Source organism: Electrophorus electricus, chromosome 10, assembly GCF_041902795.1.
Source record: "Electrophorus electricus isolate QZ-2024a chromosome 10, ASM4190279v1, whole genome shotgun sequence".
Classification (NCBI taxonomy): domain Eukaryota; kingdom Metazoa; phylum Chordata; class Actinopteri; order Gymnotiformes; family Gymnotidae; genus Electrophorus; species Electrophorus electricus.
This window is the reverse complement of record NC_137506.1, coordinates 30,435,026-30,451,358: the sequence shown is the minus strand read 5'-3', so window position 1 is coordinate 30,451,358 and position 16,333 is coordinate 30,435,026. Positions and strand designations below refer to the sequence as shown.

At 44.0% G+C, this 16,333-nt stretch overlaps 1 protein-coding gene across 2 annotated transcripts in view; it reads right to left on the bottom strand.

Moving 5' to 3' along the window:
* Positions 1–16,333, bottom strand: part of LOC113574131 (connector enhancer of kinase suppressor of ras 3-like) — a 32,223-nt gene that overhangs the window by 13,944 nt on the left and 1,946 nt on the right. For both annotated transcript variants that reach the window (XM_081721666.1, XM_035532892.2), the window contains exons 2-4: positions 6,258–6,421; positions 1,660–1,862; positions 776–863 (exon numbers count right to left, since the gene is read on the bottom strand). In XM_081721666.1, the coding sequence (XP_081577792.1) occupies positions 776–863; positions 1,660–1,862; positions 6,258–6,421 (455 nt within the window). The remainder of the gene's footprint in view (positions 1–775; positions 864–1,659; positions 1,863–6,257; positions 6,422–16,333) is intronic.

Below are 16,333 nucleotides of genomic sequence, written 5' to 3'. Positions count from 1 at the left end.
TCCAAATTACCAAGTGAGCAAGATGGCTGCACTTCCAGACAGACTTCTACCAAGTTTAAAACCACCATACAGTGAATCCACACAACAGCAGCAAGCCTTTACTGGCCTGTTACATCCTCCACAGCCATTTTGAAAATTAGTGGAAGAATGTACTGCAAAGATATTCATAAGAAAAAAACAGTAAAACATGACTAAACTAAACACAAGGATAGCCTGAACTGACTGAGACTACTCCTAAACTGAACCTCAAGAACACTGCTAATTCATACGGGTGATATACAATACGTGCCACCAAACCATCTGTGGCGTTTAATAACCTCAGAAAGAGGAGCCGGATCAGTTCACATTCCAGAACATATGGTCTGGCCAGCCTTTAAACCACACTGTTGATTAATAACACAGTAAATACAAGTGGTAGCCATCATAGTGTGAACCACCTCCTGCATCACTTCCTGCATCTGGAACATCGAGCCAGAGCCACATGGCACTGTGAGGAACACAGAGGAATGTTGGCCTCCTGCACCGACATTTTTTTTTTAAATGACACCGTTAACTCAGAAACTACATATTGGTCTTAGTGCTTGAGGGAGAAACCCAAAAAGAGAGATACAGTGTGGTCAGAGCAGAGGCATGTGCTCAGGTCATGCTCGTGTTTACTTCTCCTGGAAAAAGGAAAGTCCATCAGACTCATACAGGCGTAGACAGACAGGTGTAGTGTGCATACAGGCATAGAGAAAGACACGTAATGAGAGGTGGAGGGGAAACAGATGCAGACCTGCTGGACCGTGGTGGTCAGCTCCAAGCACAACTGGATGATCTTGTTCTTGGTGGTGGTGAAGTCGCTGATCCCAGTCAAAGGGGTCCTGCAGGGAGGAAGGACGAGACACAGAACACTCAGACGCTTCCACAAGGCAGCTGGACGAACCTGCCCACACATTCTTCTAGAGGACGGACGGCAGCTTGAGGCAGGACTGCAGACGGGCGCCGCTGTGCTCATGCCACACCACAGCACAGGGTCTCCTCTCTTGTAAACAGAGGCTGGGGCTGAACAAGCTTGTCATGTTAAGCCCGTTATAAAAGTCCTACCCTCTGTCAAACAGTCCCTAGTCCCCTGGCTCGCAGACCGCAACCATGCCACCACATAAGACGAGTCTCAACTCGTTCTTTAAGTTAGTACTGTTGCAAGAATGATGGTAAACAAGATTACAAAAAACCCCCATCAGCTTTGACACAAGAAAGGCATCAGAAGTGTGTATTTCTCCAACATTCAGATAAATAATCAAAGTTAAATAAAGCACAGTCTGTAACATTAATGCATTTTTTTTGCTGACCAGCTACTCTGTCACACAAAGTCTGGTGCATGGGATCTTGAGGAACTGGCCCATTGAAATGGCCCAGCCTGTATCTCGTTTCAGCTGGCCTTCAACGTTCCTGTGGAAAAACTGCCTGAATTTAAACGCTCTGCCCCTGCTGTGCTGGCCTGTGATCACTTAAAGGGGATGGGAGTCTGTGTTCCACATGCATCTCACAAGGCACAATTCAGTCGATGATGGCGTTTTTCTGACCAGACACGTGGTCCTGCTGCTTTTTAGAACGTACGATACCTGCATGCAATATTCTCCACTGATGAGCCGTTTTTGATGATGTATTTCATCTTACCTGTCCAGCCACATCAGAAGGCTTTTAGCAGCACTGATGAGCTCCACCACAGACGTGAGGAACTCGTTGGGGGGCTTGCAGGAGTTGAGGCCATCATAGTCAGGGCTCCTCCTGCGCTCCGACGTGCCAATGTGTAGGTTGTTAGTTGCTGCTCTCATTCTCACAACCAGGTTCTTTAGGTTGTCGGTCTCCACACCATAGTTCTGCATTGGACAACGCAGAGGGAAATTTGATGAACACACAGTAACACATACTGTTGAGATACCTGGAGGATTACAGGTCTATGGCCAGATGGCCTCAGAGAAAGAATTTAAGAGTGCAATTTAAGAGATGAAAGAGAGAGGAGAACATTGGCCCTGCAGAACCAGGACAGATATAACCATGAATGGCCCAAGTGCATCAGTTTATATTGGGGTTGGATTTCACCAGGGAACAACTCCTTTGACCACCCAGCGCTGGAGATGCACTGTCAGACTGAAAGGTCTGATCCGAAGGGAAGAATTTCTCTTAATCACCCGAGTGCCATAAAATGAGCAAAGTCTGCATTCCTCCACTAGGCTTTCCTGCATACATTCTTCTGACATGCTGGCCAGATGTGCAGATAGCTTAATAAGAACATTAAAGCTGCATTTCCGGCACTGTATTGAAGATTACACCCTCCCTGCCTGACAAAGCAAGCACGTCGTGTAACCGCCATTCTGAAGGTCACTCACAGCGAGCCGCAATTGCCTCTTGAACTTCACGCTCAACATCTGCAGCTGATGCGTTCCATAATGTAAGCCTGCTTCTCTGTGTAAAGACTGCACAGGCCCATTTTAGACTCCAAAAGTCTGTCTGGCAAAATGCACGCTGCTTAATTTGCGCTAAATGCTAAACCTGCCAGCCCGTGCTCCACTTTGAATGAGCCTCGGAAAGAATGAGTCGCCACAACAAGGGGAGGGGGGCCCCTCATAAAAACCTCAGCTCCCAAAAAGTCCTGCTGCGCAGCCAGGGCCCATAAGCCCACAGCAGGACTTCAGCAGAACAGGCTGCTTCTGACCTGCCAGACAGAACCTTAATTCTCAGGCTGTCCGAGGAGCAGCTTCTCACAGATGCTTTCATAGTCAATACTGTGATACAGACAACAGAGCATCTAACCTGTGCCATCGTCTGTCGCTGTCTCTGCATCTAGAGCAGACCTGATCAGTGCGCATTTTGTTTCATACAAATTCACCCTGATCGATGTTTTCAGACAAAGCATGAGGAAATATATCAGACATCAAAACTGAACATCTGCTGGGTTAGAATATTACCACACAAAGGCAAAAACACACGTTTTGTCTGTCTTTTAACTGTTGATGGTGGGAGCCTTAGGGTCCCATTTTGTCAGGAGAAAACAGACCCTGTAGCCGGCTCTCTCATTTGTGGGCTAACTAGAAGCAGGCCTAGAGTGACTGTCTCACAGATGTTGTGAATTTTTCCATAGCACTGTGTGTTAAGGTGACAAAGCAGGTAGGCCAAATGACCTTGTCAAAGTTCCTTTAACCTAGAGCAGCTCAATGCCTTTCACTGACACATTTAAAATACACATGTTCTACACAGTCAAGGTGGCATATTAGTTAACGTATACCATCCCTGCCAAGGTAGGAATGATTTATATAGTAATATTGTATGTAAATGTAGTAAGACTGTAATATTATACAGTGTAGTTAGGATTACTCTAAAAAAAAAATCCTTCATCTGACATGGCCGGTGGGGTCTGTCAGGAACGTTTGGTGACATGAGGTTCCTTATCTCACTCGCCCTCATAAATCAGGGCGAGTGCCCAAGCACAGACACTCTTGAGTCCCGGCATCCGCTCCCTGCTCTACATGAGAACTGGTAGGAGCTGCCAGGGGAGAAATGTGGTGTGCTGGTAACACTATCCATAGCGCTTTCCATCTTACATACTTGGCCTGAATATCTTTAATATCTATTCCAGAGCTCAGAGACAATAGAAAATGTTTTCCAACATGAAGCCTGCCATTGCTTAATGGAAATATACAGAAGTGTAAGGTTTCAGGATGCACTCTGCAAAAGTCATCTCTGGGTCCCAGTCTAACATGCAGTGGAAGAGAACCTCTTGGCTTGATGGGTTTTACACAGCTGAAACTTAAGCAAAGTGGCTATGATACAAAAAACAAGTCTCTCATCAGGTGTGCACTGTGAAGGCTTATACACACTGAGACACGTAAGAATGTGTATTACGTATGTAATGTGTTTGTCTTTTCAATCAGTAGTCAGATCCGTGCCACTCATGGCTATTCTAACAACTCACAGGGGTATTTCTATCCACTAAATTCCCATCACAGAAGACAGGACGGGATACTGCTTAAACTTGCTGCAAAGAGAAATGGGATGGGATTTGTCTGCTACACTTCCTCTGAAAGGAGATGACCTACACCTCAGTGAAAAACATTTTAGCTAGGTCTGTCCCAAGGGTCCCTGAGCAACCTTGAACTTTTAAGGAGGGCCTCCAACAAGTGCTTGGGTTTGTGGAAGGGGCGGTGCACAGCTCCATGACAACCTTTCCCATGGCACCAGAGGCCTGCAGAGCCTTCTCTCATGCTTGCACGGAGGAAAAGGCAAAGCCTGTTCCCTCGTGTGCAACTTGTGCAACTCCACATCTACCCTTCACATGGCAAAAATAAAAGTTGCCAACTTTACAGAAAGATTCATCCAAGATAACAGCCCTCACTGATCAGCACAGAGCCATGCGTGCCTAATTTATGAGGCAGATCAAAAGCAAGCAATTTGAGGCCTCATGGAAATCAAGGACCCCGGACACACAATGTCTGGGCGCAATTACAGCACCCATAAAGCAAGGCGTAGTGGACACTACGATGTACTGTATGGTTCATATGCTGTGGCATGCCCATCGATCAAGACACTCATCTCCCCTAACCTAAGTGTTTCCATGTGTCTCGTGCACTTTTCTACACTGTGCCCAGGATCTGCTTAACAGGAGATCAGCAGGAACCAAAGTTCCATTCAGGATTAAATTTTTTTTTTGCTCAAATGTTTTGTTTTGTTTTGTTTTTTGCTGGTTTCTTCAAGCCACATGAAATTAAATACTAAAAAGTTGAAATGCTGGGAAAAAAAACCCCTTTAAACTCTAATGTCTATGTATCCCTTCTAATTTATTTTGAGAAAATGAAACAAGTTATGGACTCCATATTAAAAACTTGTATAAATTGGCACTATGGTGGCAAGCTTCAACCAACTTCATCTGTTTGGAGGACAAAGAGTGATTATTTCTCCTTTCAACTGAAAATGAGTTTTGTGCATTATATAAAGCATCCTGCATCGAGGCCATTGCTAATTCCTCTTATCTAAATAAACACCCATGTGGTCATTCACAGAGGCGACCCCATTTGGTCAGTGAACATCAGTGCTCTCTGGCTTGGAAAGGCTTCAGTTCACACAGGACCAACCTGAGAGTCACGCTTTTTGTATAAGAAGTAGAACAGAAGCTAAGGATACAGAAAACAAATAGTGCTTTATGCCTATTGTAAACTGAAGAGGGCTTCAAAAAACAATTAAGATGGGATTTTTTAGGAGAATGGGGGTCTGATGAGTGTGATCAAAGAGCTGAACTGAAATCTGCTTTTTATGATGCAGGAAGTGATAAAATGTAAACCAACTCCATCTGCCCAAACAGGGATTTGACAAAGCTAGAAAGCACAGCTTGGAGCTATTCAGCCCCTCTCCCTCACTCGCCTTCTGCCTGCCACTTTATTTATCTAGCGCCCTTCGGCTCTTATAAGATAGTTCTGTTAGCTGTCAGTCATGCTGTGGTTGCTACAGTGCGATGATGGACTGGCTGAGCCAAAGGCTGCTCCAGCAGAAAGGTTCTACTACACATCCCCCATGATGCTATGCGGGAGATAGTCTGGAACACTGGAGAACGAAAATGCAACCTTCTAATCCTATATTCTAGAGTTTACTGTGTATATATACTATACCCATATTCTAGAGTGTATTTATGTGTGTCCATAGGTACATACAGCAAAGAAGCACAATCACAAAATCTTAAAAACCCTATAAAAGATTTTCATTGTGCTTGATTAAAAATAGTAGTAACAAAAAAGAAAGAAAGAAATTGGGCTGAAAACTGGCTCCCCCCCCACTTAGTTCCTTCCTGTCCTTTCACTGGCTTAAAGGGTCAGTATTTCAATGGCCAGCATCCTTGAGCCTCGTCAACAGGCCATGCTGGACTTTTCAACCAATTGCGATTCATAGCAGCAGACCTGGCAAGTCAAGTCCAGTGCGTGACATGCTTATTGAGAGTGTTAACCTGCCCATGGGCAGCTCACCCTTGTGTATACAAACTTCTTGTTTTTAATAGTTTTTAATACACTAATAAAGATGTAGTTTTAAAAAGGAAGTAAATACATTGTTCCACTGTCTGTCTGTATTGACCAGGAAGTCCTGAATCTGTCCTAAAATACACACATCTTACATTAACATGGGAATGCGTTCTTCAGTAGTTTGCAGTAATGTATAGCGATGATGACCATAATGAATATGACGATTTGCTGAAGCCCAGTGCCTCTGACTCTTTAAGTAATATTACTGACCAGTGCACAGAGCAAGTCCACAGCCTCCAGGACCAGTTCCTGGTGACCAATGCGGTTCACGCCGAGCTCCTCCAGGTCCTGGTGGGAGATCTTCAGCAGCTGCTCTCCACTGATCTTCTCTATCTCAAAGTTGGCCACATACTGCTGAAGACTTTCGTCAAGGCCTTCACAGCAAAAAGTGGAAAAGAGAGGTGAGAGAGAAGAGTGTATTAGACATGTCCTCATAGGAAAAGCAGATAGACATCAAATCTTTCAAGAGGTCAAAAGCAGTTATTTGTTCCCAACATCTAGTAATGGGTCAACAAAATCCAAGACACCATATTGGTGTGCCCAACTGAACATTGGGTCAAAGCATTTTGAATTGTAAGCAAGTTTTCCATTGTGATTAAGTTGTAAACTGTTGTTTTCTTTGAGAAACTTGGGTTGCTGTGTGGCCATTCAGAGAGAACAGGTGTGTTAGATGGACCTCCCAGATAAAGCAACCATAAACACCATGGCAGTTGCACCTGCCTGTGTGTGTTTAGGCATGAGTGTATGTATGCACATGTGTGTGTGTGTGTGTGTGTGTGTGTGTGTGTGTGTGTGTGCGTGTGTGTGTGCGCGTACATGTGCATGCATCTAGTTAAACAAATAAGCAAGTCTTTTGTGTGGGGTCAGCTACAAATGTAATTACAGAAGTTCAAACTGACTAATCTTAACAGATCTTGCTTAACATAAACTAACACTAAAAAAACTGGATCAACTAGATTTGTCACTATCCTGGTTAAATCCTGGTTAGTTTCTTGAGATGTAGTCTAATCACTTCCTGCTGGATACTGATCAAGTTGAAAGGGACCCTTCACAGTCTTACTGGCAATTCTAACATTTCCAAGAGCTTTCACTTCCAACAGTGTAATTCTTACAAAAACTGCTGCAACAAAACCGAGGATAATCCCTCCATGCGATGTAAAGGAAAAGGCTCCTAGGGATGACAAGGAGCTGTTTAGTCTGCATGGGAACTTGTGTCAGATCGTACACAATCCAGCCACCTCTGCTACAGCACACTCCCCCAATGCACAATGCAGCCTGCTCATGTAGACCCTCCACCAGTGTGTGGAGTGAAGCTTGGTGCAGGGGGTGGGGGGGGGATGGGTGCTCCAGTCAAAGGCAGTATAGAGAGGGCAGCTGCACAGGACTGGCCCGCTGCCTTGGTGTCGGCCCAGACACAACCACAAGGCTCACCATTCAACACTTTATTCATCGCAGTTCATCTTTGGAAATGTAGCACTAAGTGTTTTCCTAGGGCAGCCATATTCTCGGGAGCTGAACGTTTATTAATACACATGATGCTTACACATTCAATGCTGCTAAATTCAAGTGCCGAGAGTTGCTTTTAATTGAAGGCAATCTCTTGGATCATGCCTTCACAAAGTTTGATGTCACATTATCATCACATTAGCAAAGAACTCTGGTTAGTAATATCAAAGCATATGAGAGCCCATTAACCTCAGGAAGGCAGATGTTATATAAAGAAATAGTAAGCATAACTTAAAATAAAAAGTACCTACATAGGAGCACTTTTGGAGCAAACGCACAGAGGAGAAAAAAATTCCCATGAAAATGAAGAGTAGTAGCAGAGTAAAGACTGTTTCTAACAACAGCTGCACAGATCGGGATGAGCGGGGGTCTTCTTTCAGAATTAGCAAACTAATGCTAAGACGGCACTTCCTGGAGAGTGATGCCCTTCTTCTTTAGATCTTCTCAGAGCCTGGTGATGAGAGGTAGAGGACAGAGATGCGGGAATGGGCTTGGGTGATTACAGGCCGTGATCCGTCACTTTCTGGGTGGTTTTCCTTCATTACAGCGAGTACGCCGCTTCGTGACACTGAAATCAGCCACTCTTGCAAGGCTGGCTAATGAAAGCCCTTCACAGCGACTGCTGCTGCTGTGGCTCTGTGCTCTCTGACAGGGGCCTCTGCTAAAACAACGCGCCTGCAATTCACATCTGTGAGAATGACGCCTGCTTTGAGAGCTTTATGAAATTCCACCCGCCATGGACTTCCTTAAAGGATCTGGAATTCAGGAGCAGCAGAGAAGAGCACTGTGTGTGCGTGCGTGCGTGCGTGTGCGTGTGTGTGTGTGTGTGCCGCATTCGCGTGAGAGAGTGAGCGTACATGAGCTTGTGTACCTGTGACCATGTATGCGTTTACAGTTCTAAGGTAAACATAACAAAGGAAGACAGAGTGACAATGTAGTGTGAAGTGGACCAAAGGGAAAAGTGAAACTTCTTCAAAGAGAGGAGCTTCCAGACGTGTTTCACTGCAGTCATGAAATAGAAGTTAAATAGGACTTTTCAGAAAGCACTCGGCTCACACCTAAAAGTACACAGAGAATAAGATTATTCCAATTCAGCTTGGCTTTAGCCAAATTAGAGTTCCAAAGCTGTAGCGTGGCACTTACATGTGAACAATATTTATAGAGGACAACCACTTGAAAGAGCCCATATTTACAACTGAATGAATATGGGTTGGTAGTGAAAACAGGTCCAGCATTCACTACTTTTGGCTGAGGAGGTGATGTCATGCTTTAATGATTTGATATACCAGTTTCACCAGCTGATTCAAAAACCTCGAAACCTCCCAAGCCCACCATCAGAGCATTACCTCACACTTCCTTGGCAAGCCCAGCAAGTCCTCGCACAAGGGCTTCAACAGTTTCCCATCCCCTCCTGACCAACATCCCTTTTTAAAGTCTAAAAAAAGCAGTCATCCATTTCTGTCTGTTAAAGATCCAGATTCTGCTGTCTAGGGAACTTAAACAAATGACCGAGCGCTGATTTGGACATCAAAAGATCTACTTGTAAATTCCGTGCTCATTTTCCACATGACTGGAATGGCTTTGTATATTTAGACTTTGAAGCCCTGAGAAATAACTCATCTACATTTGAAGTAAAACACACTCAGTAAGAATATCAAGTAAAAAACATGAAGTGGCAGAGACCAAGCGTTTCTTGGAGTCTGACACTGATGTAGCATGTAAAACATTCCTTAACGGTTAAAGCTTAACTTAACTACTTTGCTTTTCTCACATTTTTCTTTTGTCCAAAAGGGCACCTTCATTTCAGCGGACATATCTCGACTGCACAATTACATCAGTCAAGCTTTGTTTTCGGCATTTTCTCCATCCCTGAAGCTGACTTTGATGTCAGCACTTATAAACCTTGCACCCTTCAGTGTAATGTTCTGAAGCTTTTGGTTGACCTTAACATCTGTTCCAACAGGAAGCACCACCCCCTACCACCACTCTCCTCAACAGACCTGTACAAGCTGGAGTTAACCCTCACCATGGTTCTTTCTCATAGCAAGGCTCTCAACCATACACAGGCCCCAAAGGGAAGGAAGAGCTGCCTCTGGCTCTCAGGGGCTTGATTACATGAGACAGAAAGCCCTTCCACCGCTCACAGAGTGAACAACCTCCCAGTGGGACTCTGAGCCTAATCTGACCTCCCTCCACACACACACACACACACACACACACACACACACACACACACACACACAAAGAGAACAGAGCCCCCTCCTGTGCTAGCCATGCCCGCCAAGGGTGGAGAGTGGGAAACACAGTATGTACAATAGCTGCTGCCACTGTTACTCGTTCGTTCCCTTTTTTATTTAGAGGTTTGGGCAAACCTGCGGGGATAGAAAGAATGTCCATTGTTCTCCAGAGGTGTCCTATTCTAAGACATGCCAGCATTCCACAATGGTGCTCCCTGGGTAGACAACAAGGTTATAGTAAAAAAAAAAAGCCCCCTTGGATGCGCAAAGACCTTTGCTCTGATGCATGATTTTACAGACCAGAAAGAAAGCAGATTCAGTGTTCTGCGTAAGAAGCATAGCTACATAGGAACAGGGCGAGGTGACCAGGAAAGATGTGCATCCTTGTCAAATAACTTCCAAATCCTTGTCAAATAACATCTTTGTCAAATAACAAATAACTTCCAAACCTAAAAGACTCACTTTGGCAAGCCCACAATTTGTTAATTGTGTTTTTACACAAACTTTGCAACTGCTTCAGCATCGAGAGAGAGAGAAAATAGACAATCCACTAGATGATGAGGGCAATGGCAACAGATGAGAACACAAGTTCTCACAGCTGATCAGAACTAGTCCTTCTGCCCCCAGGCAGAAACTCACTGATTTGGACTAGAATCCCGTTCAGAGACTGGAAGATAACGAGATGACGACAGTTGAGTGGGGCATGCTCTGGGCCACAGGCCTAATGGCACCACAGCGGCAATGGCCAACCCGCATGTCGTCTTACAACGGCTGCTGGAAGCTGAGGGGTGAAGAGCTGAAAGTCCTACGGGGAATTGAAACTGACCTGACAGGTTTGCTGCGGGTCATATACAACCTCTGTGCTCATCATCATAGGGCAATCTTGTTTTGGGTACATTTTCTTTAGAGCTAAGACTAGCGGCATCTGTTTAGTAGTGTCATCTGGCAACAAGGTTTTTGGGATAGTACACCCAGTAATGGTTAGTTACGGGACTCTGTTACTCAGTTCAGCTACGCAGCACCTGAACAGTGAGGAAACTAGGGCAGTACTGCATGAACCATATGCCAGGCTGCCATTTTCAACAGAGTTTTCATTCTTGTGCACTATAAATTAAAAAAAAACAAAACACTTACACCCAATCAAATGAAACAATCTTAAACCAACCAGAAGACCTGGTCTAACCAACCAGAAGACCTAGTGGTAAAGCACCCTTCAAATTCACTTTTGGGAAGGCAATACTACCTGTGGATCAACAAGCTGAGGCCTGAAAAACTCTCTAATAATGAGAAAATATTTCTTTTGAGAAGTCCCTAAAAAGGAGTATGGCATCATAATGCCAGTGCTTCTGCATGTTGGACCCGCCCTCACACAAGCATCCTCTGCTCAGCACAGAGCAAGCCTCATTGTCCGTTAACCACTCAAACACCTGCTCATAATCATGGAGCAGAGAGGCTAGCGCCTCTGTGTCTGACAGACATCACAGTTGGCGTACGTTATTACTAGAGCTTCCTCCACAAGTCTTGCTAAAGCCAAAAGAGTGCGTTCAGCAGGGGGCAAATGTCAATACAGATATGGAGTAAGGAGTGGTTTGGGACCCAGGCACTCCCCAACCTACCCCTCCTTCTTCGTCTGTTCCCTGGCCCCCAGGGCAAAACCACAATTACAGAGGAGCCTCCTTGCTTAGTCACGGAGGCAGGGACACCTATCTTGTCCCACCCTGGCTTCAGTGTAACTCGCATAGCACTGACAGCAAAAGCCATGTAATGGAGGAATTCTTTTCTCAATCATGAATTATGCAGCCTGTGCTTTGCCCAAACCATGAAAGCCCTAAACATAGGAACCCAAGAACCTCCAACAAACAAGCATTCTAGAGCACTACCAAAAAGGAATGTGTTTCTGAACAGCAGACTCCAAATCACAGTTAACCAGATAACGTATTTACGACTTATTTCCATATATTTGTTGGCAATTCGATTTTTACATCTGTGAAAAATGTCAAGTTCACCAATGTCAATATTTACCAATGCTATTGCAAAGCATTGATGTGGAAACATCTCGTGCGTAAAAGTATTAAATTATCTGTGTAATGTTAAATAACTGTTAAGGACATTGCTAGGCTTTATGTGAGATCAGCAGCAAAAACCAGATTTTCCACAATTTTGCTATGTGAGTCAAAATTCGAATAGAAAAGATTTTTTCAAATGATTAAGCTTAGGGTTTCTGACAATTAAAGGCCCTAACTTGCAGTTGCACTTGACTATTGATAACAAAATGGTTTAATGGTTATTCAATAGACTATGAGTCATATAACACCAGGAATAAACAAAACCATTAAATATCTAAGAAACAGCAAATAGAAATTTCTGATCTCCCCAAAATAATGAGGATTGTTCATAGAAGCTGAGTGTTAAAACAAACATTATGAAGGTAATTCGTTTTGGTAACAGTTTACCATGTACTGCCACTATTAAAAGCATCATGACGAGAGAAGATTCGAAATTACGCATTATTCCTCACAGGCCGACACAAGGACACTGCTGGCACAGTGAAGCTGGAATTGCTCCACTCAGTAAAGCAACACATTCAATTATATGTCATCATAAGAACCAATATGCAGGTCTGTATGCATGGCTTTCCAAAGCAGACACAAAACATTTATTTCTCATGTCAGCTTGGCGTTCTCTGATGAGGGCTAATTCTGATAACTGACAGTCAGAGAGGGTCCGGAGTTAATCAACAGTGGGGTCTGTCAAGCCTAAATCATCTGGGAACACATGGCTTTGGGATCACCTGAAAGTCACAGTTCCAGTTATGCCTGATGGTACAAATCAGAAGAAGGAACACACTACACTTCCCTGGTGTAGTACTACACGCTTCAAGTGTCATACATAGATGCACAGTTAAACTCTGATGCCATTTACGTCAGGAGGTTTTGAGCCCATGTGAATGTGGAGGGCGGGGACAGACATGCTTCTCATCGACTCAGAAAGGTGACAGATGCTTATGAGTCACTATCTACCAGCCTTTGCTCACATCTCTGACATCCACAAGAAACTGAGTCAGCTCTGTGAGACTACAGCTCCTCCCTCTCGCTCCAGCTCTTGCGCACACACGCACGCACGCATGCACATACGCACAAACCTCTACTTCAGGAGGCCCCAAACCTAGTCGCAAAGACATGATGAACTGCTGTGTGTACACTACATGCATTAGCACCAAGTATCTCCTGTATCTAGAAATAGCAAAATTACCTGCATCCCAAAATACCACATTACCACTCAGACAATCTGTACTTTGTCAACATCAATGCTGATGTAAAAAGCATAAATTTAGCCCTGCTTTTATTTTGGCAGCCTAAGTGAAACCTAAGGCAGAATTTCCCATAATTCTCCGGGGTGGCTCTGGCTCTTTGTATGCGTCTGTGCAGTACCACCCTTCCTCTGTTTACCCAAAGGCAGGTGGTGGATGGGGGCATTATGCTTTGACCTTTACAGCACACGGAGAGAAAACCAAGTCTTTTTATCCTTCTTTACAGTGGAAGACACAGATCACCGACATAGATTTTGACCAGAGCCTCGGGTATCAGGTGTCAAGATGTTTGTTTATACCATCACCAAAATTTCTAAGTTATAGAGGCCTACACAGCAACTGTATCAATTCTGAGACAAAGTCTACGATGGCGTGTTGAGGAGACTATAACCTAGTCTAATCTAACCCAATGAATAATGGCAAATAGTGCCCTTACAAACAACTTATATATCATATCTACTTATATGCCAGGATGGCTCAGTTATTGTAAATTTCCAGACCGTAAGACTTAATCTCAACTGTGATTGGCAAGAAATTATACTGAATTGTTTCTACACATCTTATAGCAAGTGCAAAGGGGAACTTCCCAATGAAAGCCCAAAGTGACAGTCAAAGCCTGCAACTGCTCTGTTTAAGAGACTGGGAACTGCATCCATCTTTCCACTCAGTCATCAGCTTAGTGATACAAAACAGCTGGCAAGCAGCTACAGCCTACTGTCTGTACATTATGAACCCTCTAGCAAATTATTTAGTAGGTAAAAAAGGTGCCATGTGACAATAGCTGACTGCCATGTCACAGGAAAATTCCTTTGTTCCCCCCATGTGTTTCCATGTCCTCTTTCATCTAGCTTTCTTTCTTCTTGGCTGATAGAGTTACATTTGTTATGGAAAAGAAGGAAATTATGTCTGTATGGTATTATATGCAATGGTGCAGAACATGGCCTAAATAATAGATAAGAAAGCCTGGAGGAACTACTGCAAATGGCACGCATATTTAAAAAGAATACGAGCAATAAAGCTATGGGTTTCTGGCTACACAAAAAGGTTACTGGGTTAAGCAGAGCAAAACCTGTCGAAGAACTGACAGTGTCAGGCACTGCTAGAAAGTGTGGACATGTCCCTACATGTTCCAGATTTGAATATACCTTTATGAAGAGAAAATGAGAACAATCTCTTGTGACTTCATTTCTTAACAAAATTGCTGCCAAAATGCCAATGACAATCACCAAGTGGAATGAAAGGAAGTGTTTATATATAGTAACAGTATCAAGAGTCATTTGGTCATCGTTTCAAATGCCACAAATGGGAAGGAAAGAAGACTGGGGCATAAAGGAATATCTGTAGCGATTTTCCCCTTTGATCTTTTGGGAGTTTGGCTGTTTAGCCGTGTACATTCCATTCACAAGCAGAGGTTATTTAAACATAGCTTTGTATAATGGCACAGCAAACATTCCTTTTGCACGATTATCACTGGGTAATTTACCACATAAAGCTACATGGGTTTATACCAAACATCCTGCACATTACAGCAGTCTTGGTTGGAGGTCTAAGCTTGAATTAATAAGTTGAGGGAGAAATTACATCAGCCATAAAGCAGGATGTCCCAATACAGTATGGTGAGGCATCTGAGGACTGTAAGGAATGTGCCTTGTTTGATAATCCTTACAAGGATTTTTTGCATGAGTCCAAAGGCATTGCTTTACACTTTCATTACTTGAAATAGCAGCAGTTATTTAAGATCCCTACAACAACAATCATATAGTCTGTACTGTTTCCTGAGTATTGTCAACAAAGAGACTGAGGCTGGAGGACACAGGACCGATGTGCACGAAATGCCTTTTCAATTAAGCGATAGCATACAAACAACTTATTCCATGCTACAAAAGAAGCATGTTCTCCTTACACTGCAGAATGGCCATGCATCCTACCACAACCCACGACCCTTCATTCACCAATCAAATTGGCTTCTGCAATTAATACACAAATTTGCATGAGGAGAGAGTCGGCATAGGAGGAAATGCTACATGCGCTGCTGCAGCGACAGACACTCCTGTCTCTTCGTCTCCGTCCAGCTTGGGAGTTTAACGGGCATTCCATTCATTTCATTTCGGATTAGCCCTCAGCAGCACAGACAGCCCGCTGTGTCCTGACCCCCTTTTCTGCCCAGCCAAGCAGCCATGCAGCCCCAGTGACCCACGTGCACCTGAAGTCGCATTTCTTCCCCTTGTCACGCTGAGCCAGGCACTGGCGGGGTTTCTTCAGTGAGGCCTCCTCTCTTGGGGAACGTGGGGATCCAGCACAGCCCACACTACGCTCAGCTGATCTGGCATCTTTGCACCAGGACGTTCGGATTGAAAGTAAAGGGCAGCAATTGGCCTTCAGCCTCGCACACAAACACACAGACACACACGAGGCGAGCGCTTATCACCACGCCCTCCGCAGCACACAGAACATAGATTAATGCAAATAGCAACGGAATCGTCTGGGTGTTTGTCAAAAGGGGCTCTATGTAAAAACTACCCAGCTTGAGGCAAAGTACCTGGAGTTGAGAAATACGTATAATTAGTTCCACTGCTAAGACACACGTTTCTAATGGATTGGGCCACATGTTCTGGATCAAGGACTGCAATTCTGAAGGCACTATTGCACACATTAAACCTGAAACAAAGCATGTACGGGAGAATTTCACACAGCCCTGTAAGGGACATGGAGTGGAAAAAAAATATTAAATGGTTGGGAAAAATTCTGTACTTTTGCAAGATCTTGCAAAGTTTTTTTTAATTCAGGTCAGTGTACTTCCACGTTCAGCAACATGGAAGCCACAACAATGGAGCACGCGCACCCATGAGAAAGGTTCATAGATTTTTATTTTGAGATTGGGCTGACATATGCACAATACACAGCACAGATGTGATATACAAATTATATAGCACAGTTAATTAAGACCTCACAACCTGATTGGTTGTGAAGCATTCTAACTGTGCTGATATTTGTGAGAACACCACTCCAAAAATGGAGTGTGCGCACACACACATGCATGTGCAGACACATTTTCTGCATTCAGAGGTTCTGCATTCTGTAAGCCTCGATCGTGACCTCCAGATGTGTTTCACTGGATCCACAGCCTTCTAATCAAACCTCAAGCTCTCAAAAATAAACTGACTCCATTTCCCATGCCACAATGCTACTTCTAAGGACATAGGCTCATAGGAGTTAAATCATAGTGGGAAAAT